The 19,594-nt window shown below is 41.0% G+C and overlaps 3 protein-coding genes across 6 annotated transcripts in view; 1 reads left to right on the forward strand and 2 right to left on the reverse strand.

Moving 5' to 3' along the window:
• Nucleotides 1-2,641: 2,641 nt before the first annotated feature.
• Nucleotides 2,642-3,900, reverse strand: LOC148427354 (trace amine-associated receptor 13c-like). The gene is made up of 2 exons (XM_088407406.1): nucleotides 3,734-3,900; nucleotides 2,642-3,597 (listed from the first exon to the last, which is right to left on the reverse strand). Exons 1-2 carry the CDS (start codon nucleotides 3,895-3,897, stop codon nucleotides 2,781-2,783), a joined length of 981 nt encoding a protein of 326 aa, XP_088263532.1. The 5' UTR covers nucleotides 3,898-3,900; the 3' UTR covers nucleotides 2,642-2,780.
• A 3,903-nt stretch (nucleotides 3,901-7,803) lies between these two features.
• LOC148427355 (trace amine-associated receptor 13c-like) lies at nucleotides 7,804-11,470 on the forward strand. 3 transcript variants are annotated; one of them, XM_088406491.1, is made up of 3 exons: nucleotides 7,804-9,633; nucleotides 9,723-9,999; nucleotides 10,143-11,470. In XM_088406491.1, the coding sequence occupies exons 2-3, from the start codon at nucleotides 9,812-9,814 to the stop codon at nucleotides 10,948-10,950; spliced, it is 996 nt and encodes a 331-aa protein (XP_088262617.1). In that variant the 5' UTR covers nucleotides 7,804-9,633; nucleotides 9,723-9,811; the 3' UTR covers nucleotides 10,951-11,470. The 3 variants fall into 3 exon arrangements, with proteins under 3 accessions (XP_088262617.1, XP_088262627.1, XP_088262636.1); XM_088406501.1 differs by having other exon boundaries at nucleotides 7,804-9,271; nucleotides 9,415-9,999; XM_088406510.1 differs by having other exon boundaries at nucleotides 7,804-9,271; nucleotides 9,863-9,999.
• A 1,331-nt stretch (nucleotides 11,471-12,801) lies between these two features.
• Nucleotides 12,802-19,594, reverse strand: part of cpne5a (copine Va) — a 95,180-nt gene continuing 88,387 nt past the window's right edge. For both annotated transcript variants that reach the window (XM_088407822.1, XM_088407821.1), the window contains one exon: nucleotides 12,802-18,815. In XM_088407822.1, coding sequence (XP_088263948.1) covers nucleotides 18,624-18,815 — 192 coding nt within the window. In that variant the 3' untranslated portion in view covers nucleotides 12,802-18,623. The remainder of the gene's footprint in view (nucleotides 18,816-19,594) is intronic.

Genomic DNA, 19,594 nt, shown 5'->3' on the forward strand with positions numbered 1-19,594 from the left:
TGGTGTGACATACTTATATTGGAGAAAGGATGATTACATTATTACCCTCAGTTCTTGACATTTGAAGCGACCTAAACCTATTGAGCCGTTTTCAGGACTTAAAAAGAATTACTTTGTCTCTTTGGTTGTACCAACCAAAACAAATTTTTCCTTTTCAGTTCAGTTCAAGTTATATTGACCAATCACAGCTCACCTGCTTTCTTCTGGGGCAATTGGCAGATGAATCAAAGGAGCTCAAATTTCACGCTAAAGAGTTGGAGAGAATTGAAACTCATCGTACAGAACAGGTGGTTGAGTTTTCATTGTTGAGTTCTATCTTTCCATCTGCCCTTACGGGGATGGTCAACCCCCAAAGTTTCATCCGTTTAAGATGTTCTGTAAAACCAGTGGCGGTCCGTGACTCTTGCACGTGCGCCTTCAGTGATTCCCCTCATGCGCACACGAGCACATTACTGGGCTACACAGGCTATTTTCCGGAGCATTTAAACATCAATAAACCTGCGCCAAAAATAAAAAAATGACACAAACATATTCAAAATGAACCAATAAATAAAGAAAATTCTTGCGCTCCCTCGCCAAAACAAACGGTGGTCACAATCGATCGACCTTTTTCAATATTTCCCGATTTTTCTTGACCTCTTCATGCTCTCTTTTTGCACTGAGATGTACAGTGTATCCACTCGGGTATTCCCAAATATTTTTTTAAAAGCACCGTAGCGCATTGAGGAGCTCTCTTTACCTCCGAACTGAGATGCACAATACTGCTTATCCACTCTGGTTTCCCCAAAAGTTTTAAAACCACGGTAGCGCGCGTGTCCAGCCGTGCTTTGGTGCCTCGTTGCTGCCTTGGTTAAACAATTGAAGTTTGCTAATCCAGGGTTGCTCCAGACATCAAATGGATCCTTTACAAATGAAAGGCATTCTCAGCAAAACTATTTGCCAGGGTTAGCGCACGACCCTGGTAGCCCAGTCGGAAATATGGCCAAGTCGGGACGGGTTCGCTAATAGCGATGCTACGCCTCTAACACTACACGCCGTAGCTCGCTTGTTGAGCAATACACCTCCTTGCTGCAGTGAGCATCCACTCACATCACCTTCAACTTGAGGCCACTGGATGGCGATCTAATGAGTCGATTGGCTATTACAGCTGTCCATTAAGTTATACGGGCCGCTCCCATATACATCCGCGCCGTGATAATGCGAATGCCCCGGTTTCTGGCTAAGGCAGATTACATCCAGCCTGACACAAGTTAGCTGAATTCTAATTGGCTAAAAACTCCAACTTAAAACTACAACACTAGAAGGAGCGTAACCAAATGGATATAGTATGACGCGAAAAAAACTGAATATGGAGAATAATTTCATAAATAAATAAAAAAAACGTGTGTGTATATATATATATGTATATAATATTATATATACATAAATATATATATATATATATATATATATATATATATATATATATATATATATATATATATATATATATATATATATATATATATATATATATATATATATATATATATATATATATAATGTTATATTTAATAAAAATAAATTTAAAATGAAATTGACTTTCATTATAGTGATTATAATTATTACTGTTTATTATAGTTATGATAATAATGTCAGGTTATGTTAGGCAAGCAGAGAAGTCCTTCCTCGCCCTGACGGCTCACCGCTGGACAAAAGATGACTCAGCACTTGGCACGCTACCGGTAAATTGCTTATTCCACTGCCAAACCCTGACGTCATCAGTGCCCCCTTGCGGCCAGAGAAGTGTAAGCCGACATATTGCTTCTTTGTATGTCTGGCACAAGAAACACATTACAGAAAAATTGTTGCCGACAAAAACACGACTTATGATATAAATAGTCTAAACGATGAAAATATACATCATATAGTATTCATATTTGAACACTGAATCCGAACGTAAAGAGAGCGCGCTGTCCTCATGAAGGTGATACAGCACTGTGCTGCGCTATGTTGTAACTGCGTCGCGCTCTGTCCGTTGCACGCTCTCTCCGCACTATTTTCTTAGTATGCATATGCAAAAATGAAAATTTAGTGTCAATGCGGCAAAGTTAAATCGATAATCATTTTTATAAAATCACTGGACAAATATGGCCATATAATTCATTTATTTCATTTTATTTTATGTGTTGTTCTTTCCACGACAACAGAGACCTGGCCTTCCCTGGCTTCTCTGACAGCAGATTACTGTAAGCACACCTTTCAACTGATCGATGGCTGAGGTGACAGTCAGCGCTGAAAAGAAACTCAAATTACCTGAGGGGGCAACATTTTTCCCCCTTGAACTTTCACCAATTTACAGGCAATGGCAGTGGCATTAGAAAAATGTCCAATACATAATTAATGCACGTATATGCAATACAAAACACTGAAATATATTTACCTGTTTTGCAGAATAATTGCTCAGTCACCTGTGTAAGTCTAACTAATAAATAATGAACAATAAATTATTCTTATGCTTTCAATACATTTTTATAATACTCACGAAATGCATTCATGCACCATTTTTATGTTCACATATGCTGGGTCATCAAAAAATAACAACAACACAAAAAACAAGCACATTAGTTGAATAAAGTGAACGTACATAATGGACATTGGCACGCTGTAAAAAACATGAACAAGAATGTAACATCCAACAAATGAACTCTTAGAACGTTTTTCACGTCTCTATCATCGTTAACAATCATTTTTGGTGTTTCCTAACCCTAAGAAAACAACATTTGTACACGGTTGTCACTCTACTGCATGTTGAGCTCTCTGGAGCCCGGCCGCAGTATGCGCAGAGTGACAATGTGCCGAATGGCTCGCCGAAACCAGGGGTAAAACAAGGCGTATATTAAGGGGTTCACACAAGAGTTAAAAGAGAATAAAAGCATGAAATACATGTAAAGTGTAGACATTTGTTGGCTGTCATTAATGAGCGAGACTCCATAATATGGAAAGAAACATGCGAGGAAGACGAGAACAAGAATACCAAGAGTCCTGGCTGCCTTCAACTCAGATTTCTTTGCTCTGAAAGAGACAGAATGTTGCAAATGGGCACATTTCAAATTAAAGCGCAGAGTTCGTGCTTGAGACACAGCCACCACAAACACTTTGGTGTACAGAGTGACAATGATGCAGAGAGGAATGCAGAATGTCACAATCAAGTCGACAACCGCTGCCTCAAAAGTAAAAGCAGTGATACACTCTCCATAACAGGACTTGGACTTTCCTGGATGCACCAGCTGGTCACCCCTAATGATGCAACTGTAGAGAAGAGATAAGAGCCAACAGAGGCAAATGCTCAACTTCATTCGTTGCACAGTAACTCTGACGTTATATGACAGAGGATCACAAATTGCCACGTAACGGTCAGCTGATATCAGCACCATGTTTCCTATTGAGGCACAAGACACAGAGGTAAATAGCAGAGAAGATAAAGAACATAACATGTCACCGAGAAACCAGCAGGAAGCTGACAGGTAGAGTTGTACAGTTATCATCAAGAGACCGACGACCAAGTCAGCCACTGCAAGAGAAAGGAGGAGGAGGTTGGTGGGAGTGTGGAGCTGCCTGCAGACAGGGAACAAAATAAAGAAGACGGCACAAGAAGTGTCCCTAAAAAAAATAGACGTAAGCACTAACGACATCAGAACCCAGAGCACAGACATGTTAGATAGAGCTGCGAGGCGGGAGAAAGAACATGTGCCTGAAGTGCGAGATCGCTATGATGACCAGGAGGTTGAGCAGCACGGTGAGGACGCAGATGCAAGGCAGCAGAACACCTGAAAAAAAAACAGAAAGCCGACCGTCGGACGAGACCTTCCGACAGGAGAGGTTGCCCAGCTGCGGAAAGCAGAGCTCTGACTCCATAGCCGAGACAGCGGTCCGTCCAAACCTTTCCGTTGACCACCTCCTTTATCGGTTTTGGCTCCTCCCCAAGAAAATATGACTGGATGAAAGTTTGCCAAATTCCCCAAGTATGACATCATCACAACTTATATGATCAACACTGAAATGAATCTACATAGAGCGCCTTACATCATATTCAACATCAAAGTCCACCGATTCATTCCCAAATTCAAGACATTTATTGTCATATGTATAGTTGTCCCGCACAATAAAATTCTTATTCTGTTCACTATCCCGAGCGGCAGACTACAGTCCACAAACGAGCAGTAAATAAATAAATAGCAATAAACAGAGACAATAGTGCTAATAATGCAAAATTTGAGTGCGGGATTTTGTTTAAGCGTGCGCGGTAGGAGGCATATTGGTTTGTGGGGGATTTGTTGAGCATCCAGGTGGCTTGTGGGTAAAAGCTGTTTGCCAGTCTGGCAGCGCTGGCCCTCGGGCTCCTGTAGCGTCTGCCCGATGGCAGCATTTCAAACGGATGGTTTTGTGGGTGTGTCTTGTCCTTGATGATGGTACGCGTTCTCCTGCGTGTTGTGCTCTGAAAGTGAGCATGAGGGCCCACTTTGGATGTGTGCCGAATACAGGATGTTCTGGAAATATTGTTGCGGTGATGTCGTGTGAGAGTAGCTGTGACAATGATTACACTGTAAGGTGCACATTTCAGTCTCCCGTACTTTGACAATTTTCTCCCATTATTGACATTTTTTTCCCTCAACCACGTGGGGAAAGTAAACGTTCTTTTGGTATGAGGTGAATATGGTTATACAAAATTCTAGCGTTTGATTTTTTTGTGCACCGTTTCCTGTGCGTTGAGAGTCGTTCGTTCCGCTTGGAGCAGGTGTGCCCCAACTCGGTCCTCAAGGGCCGCTGCCCTGCATGTTTTCTAGGATACTGGCGCGTGAGCTTGGGTTGGGACAGCCCTGGCATAGAGGGAGCTTTGCCGCGACGCTCGTTAGCCTTCAAGGGCCACGGTATGGTTTACCACCAGCCACTGGATACTGTGATTTTCTAGGAAAGAACTAAGTGATCCTTTCAAAATGTCAAGCCCCCAGTTCCTCAAGGAAAGTTTCAGGCCCGCTTACTCTTGTCTCCCTCTTTCAAAACACCTGATTCAAATGATTAGGATTTTTATCAGGTTTCCACAGAGCACACTGATGAGCTGATCATTTGAATCAGGTGTTTTGAAAGAGGGAGACAAGAGTAAGCGGGCCTGAATCAGGGAGATCAGGGAGATATCCAAAACGGGCAGGATGCGGCTCTCGGGGCAGTTCCCTACACCTGATTTAGGCATTTGAGATACTGCTTTTGCTTCTCTTTGGTTATTGGGTTAGGGTGTTATTTCTGGGGGGTTGGATAGATTTGAGATGTCAGAGGCAAGGAGGGATGGTTAGATAAGGGTAAATTTCAAGGGGGTATGTAGACACAGTGTTCTTCATTTATCGTGTGGAATAAATCATATCAAAGCCTGTGACATATGTCTATACGTCGTATAGTATTATCATCCATCCAACGGTTCACACGACAGACAACTCACGTGCGATATGAACCATCGAGTCAGTCTTGACCGAGTTCCAATTGCGGCATGCCAATCTCGAGATTCCCTTTGGTTGGTACCCATAATCTTGCAAGCCTTGAATACGCAGCTGAAAACCCCCATGACCAGTGCTAGAAAAGTTTCTTCAAAACTGTAACGCATCATTTATGACTTATACTGCCGTTTCAAAGTAATTACTGTAGTTACATTACAATATTACTGTATTTGAAATGTAAGGCATTGCAATACTATTGCATTACTGTTATATTACGCTCACAAACATAACTGGAAAATTGGATTTGCCATTCTAAATGTAGCTCAATACACTCATTACACATCCAGTGGAAAGTTTGCTTAAACCGAAAAAACTGTACAAATCTTTTCATCTGTATTTTATTTGAAATCTTTTTATTTTTTTCATCCCTTTATTACTTAGCTTCACAGCATAGTGATGAATTATTACTATACCACACAATGAAATTCTTATTCCGTTCACTTCCCGAGCAGCATACATTCCGAGAGCAAATAAACAAATAGCAATAAAAAAAAGTAGCAGCAAATAGCAATAAAACAACAAACAGTTGTTGTTAGCACAATAGTGCTAATAATATAGTGCAAAATACAATGCAGTGCAAAATATAATTTATGCATGCAGTAATATTAGTGTTAGCTTCCCTCGGCATTATTGCGACTTGTGACAGGGATCTTGCTGACAAGGTTTTGAAATGCTGACAAATCCACTGTGCAAAATGCCAGCATATCTTCTACGAACGCCGTACTCTGCTACAAGACTCCTAACCTCAAGAGATGGAAGTGGCATCCATGAGCGAGAGAATGATCAATTTGCCTGCTTTGTTTTATGTCCACTCTCAATACTCCGCGTGTTTTCTTTTCGCTAACGTCACATTACTATGGCGCCGCTCTAATTGGTTTGTTAAATTACTGGTGCTATTTGGCAAAGTGGACAGCTCCTCAGGTGTCGTGCATAGAATGCTCCAAACTTATATTTTTCCTCGTGTACGTATTGTCCATATTTCACCTGGTTAAAAATGCTTTGTAATGCATTGCATCACTCTCATTTGTACCGAGTAAAATATGACTACTTTTTTGTGAGTAACGCATTACATTTCCGCATCACAGCAAAAAGTAATGCATTGCAGCAAATGCATTCTTTTTTATTGCATTACTCCAAACACTGTTAGCACAACCTGTGGTCTCCCGCCGCCGCCGCCACACTCAACTCTGCTGTAGGAGGTACGAATAACAGAGAGTAAACATTTTGCCCCAGACTTTTCTCCTCTGATCTCGCTGTGTTTTTGGTGAACACGTGGTTATTCATTCAAACGTTTCAGCTGTCACTAAACTATGCTGCTTTGTCAAAAGAATGTTCACGTATGCCAGGCGTATCCCTGGAGGGATGTCCGTGGAGCATTCTGTCAGCCATGTTTTTCACACCTTGGACTATTAGTGTGAAGATGACAGTGGCTTGCAATCAGAGGTGTGAAAACAACATAACAACATGTGAGGCAATGCTTATGTTTTCTGGGCATACAGGCAAACAGTCATCTTGTTTTTCATCACCGACTGAATTTCATTGTTGTTCAGTCGGGAGGATGATGTCAGTGTTTGCGATGAAAGACCAACTTTTTGAGTTGACGGCGGGGGGTTTGTTCAATTATTGTCCACTTCAAAACTCTTAAAGGTCTTAATCTGTCCTTTTGTACAAGATGGTGTCACAGACTACACTTGAAATGGTTTCCCCTCTTTTTCCTTGAAATTCTGTGGCCTCCATCTTCAAAACTCACCAAAGTTAGCAGATGTGTTCGTTTCATTGAAAATAACATTCAAAAAAAAAAAACAACAAATGTGTGTGTGATTGCCTTAAGTGGGATTGGTAGCAATGCTTAGAAAATAAGGACCTTAAACAACTTGGACTTAATAACATCAAATATGGTGGACACGTCTACCATGCGTCTACCATGAGTACAGTACATCCAACATAAGGGGCCATTTTTTGTAAAGAGATGCCTGTGTGATCGATGTAAAAAAGGGCGCATCTCCAATTTTGTCCTGTCGACCTTGTTTGGGACCGCATTGCATCTGATTGGGTATGCTTGAAGACGGAGATGCCCTGCCTTGACGATTTAGTTATAGAAAGTAGATTGCGCCTCGCGTTAAAACAGATGCGTCTCTGTTTTTTGTCAGGACAAGTCCATTGTATTTAGGAATTGTCTCAACTGGCTATGCCCCTGATAGCATGGCACAAGATGGTGGTGGTTGAGGTTGTAGGTGGGGGGAGAAGGGGTTTGTCACACCAAATGCAGGATCGGGTGTGCTACGCAGTCTCCAATTGCCCACATTACACGCGGGGCCTACCACATCATCTGCACATCAAGACCTTGCCGTTCATTTAACTATATACAGTGGACCCCCGGGTTACAGCGTCCCCGTCTTACATTTTTTTTCATGTTGCGATGTGAAATACCAATTTTTTTCATCCCCTCTTTATGGTATTTTCCCCGCTTTGCGACAAAAACAACTGTCATAATCCTAGGGGGTTGGCTGTATTTGTGTTGTTTTGTCTACATCTGCTATAAGCCGCACCGGTATATAAGCTGCACCGGAAAAATTGGGAAAAAAAAAATAGACACATTTTTTTCACGAGTACGCTGCACTGGATCGCATTAGATATTGTCGCAGAAAGATGGTACAGTGGACCACAGTGTTACGGCATCCCTAGCTTACGTTTTTTTCACATTACAAAGTGGAATACTATATTTTTCGTCCCTTCTTTATGGCATTTTCCCACTATATGGAATCAAAAACAATTACAAAATTCAACCTTGGCAGTCAGTGCGCATGCGTATGACATGCGAGTTGCACCATACATATACGTCACGACGTGTCACTGTATACGTCACTTAAATACAGGTCTGCTATTAGTCAGCGTCACGGTATAACTAAGGTGCTGGTCTGTTATTTGTCGGCGTCACGGCGTCCCTAAGATGCTGGTCTGCTATCGGTCACGGAGTCACTTAGCTGCCGCTATGCTAAAAACGTGATCTCTTGTGAGTGCTTACAAAACCGTATTTATTGTGCATTTTAGTGCTTAATTCAAACTTTAAATGGTTAGCCATGGGTCCCAAGATTGCCAGTGATATTAAAGAGAAAAGTAAGATGGTGGACTGGTGGACACCAGTGGTAGCGGATGACATCAAGCTGAAGAAGGAATCCATTTGAGCCTTTTTGGACTTTGAGACTCTGGAGGCAGCTGAGAGGTACCGACTGGCCAAGCTGAGTGCGGCCTCGCGGTCGCCGATCGCGAAGCGGCTGAGATGAAGATCAGCACCTTCAAATCTGAGACCATGGTCCACATTCGAAAAAGCGTGGAATGCCCTCTTTGGGTCAGGGATGAGGTGCTGCCCCAAGTGGAAGAGTTTAAGTATCCTGGCATACAGGAGTGAGGGTAGAATGGATCGGGAGATGACAGGCGATCGGAGCAGCATCTTTTGTGATGCGGACGCTGTACCCGTCTGTCTCGGTTAAGAGAGAGCTGATCCAAAGGCGAAGCCCTCGATTTATCGGTCGATCTACGCTCCTGCCCTCATCTACAGCTGGTGACCGAAAGAACGAGATCAAGCGGGTGAAATGTGTTTCCATCCGCAGGGTGTCTGGGCTCTCCCTCAGAGATAGGGTGAGACGCTCAGTCATCCGGGAGGGACAGAGTGGCGAGACGCTGCTCGGCGTTGAGAGGAGCCTGGCCTGTGGATAAAACGGTAGCTAACGGATGGATGGACGGTGGGTACTTTACAAATGTAATATGTCAGAATACCGTGCCTAGACTGGTTTAGACACGTTGCAGGTATCATTTGAAAGTATACTTTTGAGTTAAGTTTCCTTTGAATAAGCGCTCCATGTCAAATGTGCCCAACACTTGCCAGACCTACTGGGAAGCCAGACATTTGCAGCCTACTGACAGAATGTGGAACGAAAAGAGTTCAATTACTTCTAAAAACCACGGCAGTGAAAGCATCACAGTGAGCGGCTTCACGAGGCAGGACGTGAACCCCAAACCCAAAGTGGGCCCTCTTGCTTACCTTCGGTCGGATAAAAACGATTTGACAATGACACCATTGATGTTTAATACGCCGCAAGATGAGGTTTGTATAGTCATGTTAGGGTTGATAGTTAATACTAGTAGTCATGGTGGCATCATGCTTGGGAACTTTGGCAAACTTTGATCCAATAGGATTTTCTTGGGGGAGGAACCAGAACACAAAAAACGAGGTGGTCAACTGAGAGGTTGAGACAGTTTGCTGTCTCAGCTCCAGTTTCTCCATGGAGATGGGGGACCAATCGCCGATGGCTTCAGAGCTCTGCTTTCCACAGATGGGCAACGTCTCCTGCAGGAAGTCGTCGCTCGGTGGTTTCGTTTGGAGAGGTCTTTCAAGTGTTCTGCTGCCAACCGCCTGCGTTTTAATCCTGCTGCTCAACCTACTTGTCATTGTGGCGATCTCCCACTTCAGGTACATGTTCTGGCCGTTGCCCAGTTTTACATGCCGATGCGATGTGATTCTGATGTTGCGAATGTTTACTCTTATTCTGTTTGTTCCAAATGACCACCTCTTGTGCCATACGCTGACTTCTTTTCCTCCTTTCTTGTGTGCAGGCAGCTCCACACTCCCACCAACCTCCTCCTCCTCTCTCTGGCTGTGTCTGACTTTCTCGTAGGTCTTCTAATGATATCTGGAAGCTTCTTATTTTCAGGATCCTGCTGGTTGGCTGGTGACATTCTGTGTTCTCACTTCACTTTAATAACTTTCACTGTGACGTCTGCCTCTGTGGGAAACATGGTGCTAATATCAGCTGACCGTCATGTAGCAATTTGTCAACCTCTGCATTATAACATCAAAATCACTGTCAACAGAATAAAGATGTGTGTTTGTCTCTGTTGGTTCTCATCTTTTCTCTACTGTAGCATCATTTTGAGTGACCACCTGCTGCATCCCGGAAAGCTCAATTCCTGCTATGGAGAGTGTGTGGCTGATTTTCCCTTTGAGGCAGCTTTTGTTGACTTGCTTGTGACGTTCTGCATTCCTCTTTGCAGCATTGTGACTCTGTACATGAGTGTGTTTGTGACCGCTGTCTCTCAGGCGAGAACCATGCGCTCTCATGTGAAATGTGTCCAATTTCAACATTCTGTCCCTTTGAGAGCGAACAAATCTGAGTTGAAGGCGGCCAGGTCTCTTGGCGTTCTTGTTCTCGTGTTCATTGCATGCTTCTGTCCATATTATGGTTTCACTCTCACACAGGACCATCATCAGCTTCGTATTTATTCGACATTTTTATTTGATTTAAACTCCTGTATCAACCCCTTGATATATGCCTTGTTTTACCCTTGGTTTAAAAAATCCGTTCGACACATTGTCACGCTGCGCATACTCCAGCCTGGCTCCTGCGACCTCAACATGCAGTAGAGAGACGACAGTCTACAAATGAGCTTGTTTTCCATTTGCTCTCAGAAATCAGCAAAAGCGATTCTCATTAATAATGGAACAAATCGAATTGAAATTACATTCCGAGTATTCTTTTGTTTAATGTAACGTTGTTGTTTGTGTTCACGTCCATTTTCCGTAACAAGTCACGCCTGTATTGTTGTCGCTGAACATAATCCTGTTCATTGTCTATACAGTGATTAAACTAAGTGCTCGAGAGCAACATTTCCTTTTTTCAACAGATGAATGAACGTGTTGGGTGATATTTAAAACAAATGAAACCGTTTATCGCGCATCATCTATAATAAAACAATAAATCACTACAACGAAATAATTATTTTGTAATTATTCATTCCGTCACAGTGAATAGTCACGATACAATTTTGTTGGTAAATGTATGTAAACCCTTGGCTGCTGAAGAAATACGATAATTATCAGAATCAATTATTTAATGAGATTAAGCAATTAAACAACTAAATACATGCACAATTATGCCCTCAACTCTTCTGTTTTATGTGTCCTTGTCATTTCAATAACTTCATTCAAATAAAAACACGGTGCCTTAATATTTGTTTGGCCTTTTCTGTCATCGCACTCACTGTACTGTACTTAGACGAAACGAAGAAAAAAGAAATCGGCTGCAATTTAGCGAGAATTCAGAAGATAAATGTCGCCACCTCGTGGGATATTACCCGTACTGCATATAAAGCATGCCGGGAGTTGAGCTCTTTTTTTTATTTTTTATTCCTAGCTGGCACTCGGAGTGTCCTCGTAACAAAGGGCCGCGTCATTTTGTAGGACTGTCCGCGACTGTCTAGAGAAAAAATAGGAATTACACAATCACACATTTAGAAGAAAATACAACAAAACACGTCTGCCCAACTTGCATGGATTTCAATGTTTTGCTGTACCCATTACTTCACCTTTTTTTTTTTTTTTTTTGATTTAACCAGGGATTAAACATTTATTTCTGTTTTGACAACAACCTGTGATGTTGCTCTCATGTGATGGGCATTTTTATTGTATTTTATTTTTTTGCGCAGAAAGACATATAGTAAATAATTCCCCTGCCGCATCTGAGCCAGATTGGACAGCTCTAGACCCTGTGTTGAGCAAGGTAATTTTCAGACCTGGATTTTGATATCAGCCTTAACTAAGCCACTTCATTCATTTGCCATAATTGACCCACCTTTCTTGGAAAAGCCACAACAATTAATTGCTATTAAAAAAAAACAGATGGCTATTTTTAGAGCATACAAACCTATAGAGGTCAACCTGGTGCAAACATAACCTGGACAGACAGTGGTCATTTGTACTTGTACAAAGGAAATTCATTTGTACTTTTATTTCAAAATTATACGTGTGTATATTGAAATAGTTGCATTGCACCTGTATAAAATCATTTTGGGCTATAGCCAAAATGAACTACATGCCCACCACCCCAGTCAATGTTTTCATCTGAAAAATTAGTTCTTACAGCTACAAGTAACTACTGTAGAGAAAAGAAGTATTTGACCCCCCACTCCAATGATTTTGCCCGTTGTCATACTAAGAAATAAATGATCAGTCTCAGATTTTGATGGCATTTTGGAATTTTCTGGAATTTGTTGAAGCCGAAACGAAACAAAACAAATTCATCATCGAACACCACCACCATTAATATCAATATGTAGCGCAACAACTGAAATATTATATAATTTTTTAAATGATATTTTTTCACTTTGCTGTCATGTTGAGAGAAAATGGCATATCATTGGACACAATGGGATGTCCGTTTTAATTTACAAATACGGTAACTCCAAGGTATACAAGAAAAGGGAGGCGTTATCAACGAGAAGTTATCAACATTTGTCTTTAATCTAAGGTTAAGGCAATCCATTACAAAGCATTTCACAAACCACAGCATGACGACAATCATGTCCAACACTCGGTTTGGAAAATAATCAGCATGCAAGTCAAAGACCTGGAGAGGTATGGCGAAGAGCCGGGATCAAAAACAGGAGGCGTTGACTGCGGAGAAGCCAGACAGTAAAGCAGTGGTCCAGTAGCATGTATGACACAAGGCCGCCCTCTAGTGGCACTCAACAGAATTAATAAATCGAACGTTCAAAACTATGCTGCATTAGCATCTGCCGGTCCAACCTATTAGTTTGTGTCCACTGTGGTGGACATTTTGTTTATGTTTGACATCTTTTGAGTCATCCAGGCTCCTTTACTGAGCGCTAGCACGTTGGTCTTTCCAATCATGGCTTGTGTTTTGTTGGGTCAGAACTCACTTTGCCGTCTTGCTGAGATAGCAAAGTGGAGTTTAGGTTTATTCTGCTATCATTATTTTTATGTGGAGGCCATATTTCAAAGCAAACATGGGGAAGCGCCTATTAGCGTTAATGCTGCATCCAACTGAACTAAATTGCAACCAGAAGTGAAGTTACCCCAAATCTACATATTTTGAATCCAGATTAAAAAACTATGCCCCCCCCCCCCCACCCCAACATTCCTTTAAATCATTGCAAATGTGATTACATGTTTTCCAATTGTGTCTTTTGAGTAATTTTAATAAGCTACTTTTCTAAAGTATATTGAGTTTCCTTTGCATGTGAAATGTTGTTTTTCCTTGAGGCTCACTACATTTGCATTTATTCTTTGAAATCTGATGAAATTCGTGATATTCATTTACTATGAACTTCATTTTTAGAACCATGCTTTGAAACATTTCAAGTGATTTGATACTTAACTTTGGTGACGATTTAAACTTCTATCTTTAAAGACATTTCTTTGAATTTAAGTATATCCTCCCGAGACCCTGCATGTATTCGTTTGTGCCCGTTGTTGTGTCAATTTTGTGTCAGCAGGACAGCAAAATGGATTCCATTCCACTTATATATAAACAAGACATGATTGGAAACGCCAGGGTGTCCTTTACTGAGAACACTAGGACTTAGTAGGGTAGCTCGAAGGATTCAAAAGCTATAGACCAAAAACAAATGTCCAAAGCAGTGAATACAAATAAATAGGCTGGGTCTCAGAAGGATATTTAAACGCAGTGACAATATTCAAAACGTGCATAGTAAGTGGTTTTAAGGTAGTACTGTGTTTTAGGAAAAAAAAAAAAGAAAAGAAGATCCGATGCTGTACTGCGCCACAGGTGGAAAGAACAAAAATGGGAAAAGATTCTTGAGACTACTTATATTCAAAAGAACAAGTCAAGCAATATGGCTGACGTGTTCGTCAGCTCAAATGAAGCCAATTTTGGCCAACACACACACATGTGCGCGCGCACACACACACACGCACACTCAAGAAATTGCCGAAATTGCCAAGTTTGATTTTTTTGCACAGAATGTGTAGGCCAATTACGGGCCTTATGTACACAATGACAGCTTGCAAAAGAAAAACAGTCCTCAAAGACTGGCATCTTCAGACATGCAACAAAAATATCTTCCTTAATTTAACGCTTTGTAGTTGCATAAGTGTCAAATCGTTTGTTACAGTCTCTATGGCAACGTGCACAACAATAGTTGCATGGTTGACTTTAAAGTGGATAGATAACGGTAATGGGGAATTGTGCAACAGAAAATATTTCATTGCAAAAAAAAACAAAAACAAAAACAAACTGTCAACATTTGGAATGACTCGCATTTCTCAATAAATTGTTCATAAATGTGATCTGATTATCATTGGCAATTTTATCCAAACAATCCATCCACGCTTAATCTTGACCGTTTATGCTCACGAGGGCCGTGGGCATCCTGAAGCCGGCTGTCTTCAGGCATTGGGTGGTACACTGGTTCCCAGCCAATCGCAGGAGACACAAAGACGGACAGACGTTCGCTCTCGCAAACAAACCAAAGGAAAATTTAGACTGTCCGGTTTACCTACCATACATATTTTTGGAATGTCGGAATCAAATCGGGTAGTGCTCTTGAGACTAGAAAATGGCTCGGCGGATTTTCCGTGGTTGTGCAGCTTTAACAAACACCTTTAATCTGATCACATTAATTGATGACCCCTGACTCCAATTAGTTCTTGTAGAAGTCAATAGCCTCAGGGTTGACATACTTTTCCCGCATACATAGGAATAGGAATAAAAAAAAAAAAAACGAATTGGGGGCCAGCAGTTCAATGATAGGAATTATTTGTTAACTGATCTACTACTCTTGATGCTCTCACATCAGAAAGCAAATCGATGGTATTGAACATCACTAGCACTTAGTTAGTTCTCTTATCAAATGAGAACCAATTGGGAATTTTGTCGATAGTTGAGTCTGAATTATTTAAATGTCCTTATCTTTTGTGCAGAATAAATTAGTGGCATGTTAATGTTCTGATAAACGAAGCCTATCTGTCCTACACTGCCCCTAGGTGGCCAAAGCAGGCACTCCACGATGAGCGCTATTCACTTGATGCAAAAATGGGTCTAGCTCTTGTAGGAAAAAAAAAAAAATCACCAATCTTTGAGTTCACATACTTTTCAAACCCTGCCGTATGGATTGGGAATGACAAGCAGTTTTGTTTGTGATTTTATTACTAGGACGCGTTTGTTGGCTAGCCTGATAATTCCGCTTATCGATTCTTCTTCTTCATTGTATTATTCCTGAATTTATATCAAATCCCATCCCTACCCTGCATTATGCGCGCTAAAGTAATGCGTTCAATACAACCTGATAATATATTGATTGTGTGATATTAGTTTAGTAGACTGTCTGATGCGGTGACTTGGGTGGGATCACACTTTATGAACCTGTTATGGAGAAATAGCGGTCATTGCACAGAGTTCATTCACTGTTATTAAATCGAGCAAAATACATTTCTTGCTGAAAGAACCGCTCCTTCTTTAAAATGGTCCAATTTGACCCAAAATATAGTAGGAGGGTTGACGCATAAGCGTTCTCATTTATACAATCATTTCAAGTTGAATACACAGGTACCTGCTTGAATAGAGTTTGGTACAACAAAAGTGGCGGCTTTAGAAAGTATTCCCTCTTGTAGAAAGCAGAAAAATTGGGGCCTTATACAGTAGATACTATGGAGACAATATCAGGAGTATTAAAAAAAAAAAGAATCTAGTATTCATTGCCAAGAGTAGGGGTGGCAAAGCATTTGTGGAGGTGGCATCTGCCACCCTTTGCCACACTGCAAAACCGCCTATGTACAGATTACAACAAATGACATGTTATATCAGATGCAGTGAACAATAGTACAATTTTCCGTAACGCGGTTCATTATGGCAGTATCAGAATGTATTTGCCCACAAAATAGATGAAAGTGTGGATGTTTTGTCAGGAAAACCAACACGCGCTAACTAACAACATCCACAGTTAAATTGTAAACAGGTCTTGACTTTGAGTATTGTACAAGGCTTAGCCAAACTTCATTATATTCACCGTATACGCTAAATCTTAAGCAGGTAGTATAAAAAGTCCACAAATGTGTGTGAGACGCCTCCATCTCTTGACATTTTGATCCACAGCCTCCATGTAGCACGATAACACCTGGCTCAACAAATTTGGATATGTTTCCATATTTTTAGGCACATTTGGATCAAGTGACTGAGAGACTGATTCGAATCAAAGCAAATATGTCAAATACAGCGGTACCAGGCATGTCCCGGTAATTGCAGACTTTGGACAAAAAGCTGGGTCAAAATAATGGTCTTTTTTTTTTTTTAATTTTTTATGATCACACATCTTTGATGTTGGGGACTCTTAGGGCTTGGTGTTGTTGCCAGGCGTGTTTAGTGAAGGAGCATTTTGCACATTGACAAACTGCTCATTAGTGGCCTCTGGACCAGGATAGAAGAAAATCTTTGGGTGAGACGGAGATCTTTTTGGCGACTCCATTGAACTTGCAGTCCGACTACACCAGGTGTGCTCCGACATTTTTCTTTTCAAGATCTACTTTACAAGCATCCAAACTCCCGGATTTGACTTTTTTGCTTCGCAAGCATGTCTCCGGGTTATGAGAACCGCTGAACTAAAACAGTATCGCTCAGCACCGCAAGTAAGTAGAACGCACGCTAGTCATCATTAGCGATATTAGCTTAGTCCTTGGATGGAAAGCGGCTATGGAACGTCACCAAGCGACTCAAACCACACAGGAGAGCTTTACAATGGATTCATCAACATGACCCAACGACTTTAAAACGTTTTTATTGCTTTAATCGTTGCAAATATAGAGAAAGCAACGTAAATATCTTATCGCCACCACATTGTCTATAATAATAAAAGGGTTTTGGCGATATTGATAAATTGATAAGTCAAGCAATTTGCTGGTTGCTTAGTAGATTCTTCAATTGATTCCTCGGTTGGTTGATCAAGTCCCCTTATTTTTCTGGTGGGTGTGTTACAGCGTAGACTTGCTCCTTTGAACTCGATAGTTTCACGCCTCGTTCGAAGCACCCCTCTTCTCTGTCCTGAATTTGTTGTCCAGAAAAAACAATTGTGCGTCCTTTTGGAGATGCAAATTGCTTTTCCTTCCTGTTCCAAAGAGGCCACTTTTGTACATCTTATTTACTTGGTCTGTCCAATGGCCTGAATTACTCCTAGCTACCCGGAGGTTGCATCTACAGTTTTGTCCTGGGGATGTTGTTCTTGAGTCAACATTTGCAGATTAGCACGACCTGGAAAATGACCAGATAGAGAAAATCTACAGCCGCTGTTAAAGTCAGCTTTGTCCGCTGGCCGAGGTACCGCTGTTTTCCCATTTTTTGAGCTGTAGCATTTGCGAAAACGTGATGGAATAATAACCATAATACACGAAGAAAGAATTTCCTGATAGACACTTGATCACTGAAAGAACAATGTGACAGTAAATGTTATCATTCCTTTTGCAGCGTAAGTTCAATTGTCATTCCGCGACTTGCGTCACCTTTTCATAGTTGTTTTGTTGAAGTCTTGAGAAAAATGTCCTTTGCATGAATGGAATGGAAACCTTCGGCCAGCCTGACCTTGAAGGGTGCGGCTTAGCAAAAGGTCATCGATGATGCGAAAGCATTTGTTTTTGTACAAGCAAGAAAAAGATGATGAAATCATCCTTACGGTGGACAGGAACAGTTAGCTTATTATTAACACGACAACCTTTGTGCTTCTGCCTAGGGTAGTAATTAGTGCAATGTTTTGACAGAAATATTAGAAACGGGTGAAAGAATATTACCATGGCAACAACGCACAGCGACTTGCACTCAAAAATGCTTCAAATCAATCCATACAATGCTTAATATGTTTTTACATGCTTTTTTTCACCCCTTTTTTGAAATATATATAATACAATCCGTATCAAAATAGAAATGGTTATTTGGGGGGGAATTTGATCAATTTTACAGAAAGACAAGCCATTCAAATATGACGGAAACCTACAGGGAAAATATGACTTTGAGCGCCACTGTCTAAAAGTCCACCCCAAGACAATAAATGCAATCAACCAGAATACCTCATTTTTTTCTACACACATCTATTGCAAAAGGTGTCACAAACATGATACAAGATGGCACATCCTAATAGTATACTTACTGTCTTCTCGCTATTTCTGGCCTCTTTCTCAACTTGGACGGCAGACAAGAAAAGCTCCTTGGTCCTGAAAAATCGCAAGCTGTTCCAGAAAGGGGTCTCATCCCTCGTCGGCGAGGTGAGCAGGCCATCATAAGAAGTGTCGGGCCGTCACACGGCGTCGCTTTGGGAGCGGCCGCCGGGCGAATACGGCGGCGGCGGGACCGGGTTGGGCTTGATGGCTCTGCTCTTCATGTAAGAGATGAGCTGGTCGGGGATCTCGGCCAGGACGTCCTTGGCTAGGCGGGCCATGCTCAGGACGTGGTTGCCTGTGCGGTCCATGTAGTCCCTGAATGGGACAAACTGGAGGAGCGAAAGAGGGAAAGTATTCACGTGGCTCGAAATAAGTTTTCATTTTCTTTTTTGCAAAATATTGCAAATTATTGACCTAATTTAAGGTGCAATTTTCTCATTTTTTTGTTTTTGAAAGGTTGATTCCAGGGAACCAAGCAAGAGCTTTATTAATTAACATATTACATAATTGACAATTGGTCTCATCGTTTATATACTTGTTTATATATTTATTTCTGAATGTTTTTATGTATGGAGTACATATGCTTTGTTCCTGATAATTACAGTGTAAATGCCCTTTTAAATGGGACATTCATAGGCGCTTCATTTTTTTTGTTTGCTAAATATTAAGCGCTAAAATGACATTTGTTATTTGTTGATGATAATATCCGATAACACCTGAGAATTCAAATGAATTCAAATTAAGGAGGAGGAATATCATGATTTTCAAAACTCAGGACTGCGACCCTAGTGAAGATAAGCGGCTATAAAAACGGATACATTTTAGACCGATGCCAATTTTTGGCTGTGTTTTTTCAAACACAATTAATCATAGAATTGATTGAAAACATTATAATAAATAAAATAGCATTTGTTTACTCTCAGTGCATTTCAACGAGTGTCAATCATATATGCATTTTCACTTTTCATGGACGGCCTCTCACCTGTTACCCCTGATTAGAAGAGGTAAAAAATATTGTTTGAAAAAAAAAACTTTACTTTTTGGTTCACAGAATGCATTGCGTGATGCAATTAATGAAGTTATAAGGACATTGATTCTTGACATAAAT

This window comes from Hippichthys cyanospilos, chromosome 2 (assembly GCF_059441005.1).
Source record: "Hippichthys cyanospilos isolate Australia breed blue-spotted pipefish chromosome 2, RoL_Hcya_1.0, whole genome shotgun sequence".
NCBI lineage: Eukaryota > Metazoa > Chordata > Actinopteri > Syngnathiformes > Syngnathidae > Hippichthys > Hippichthys cyanospilos.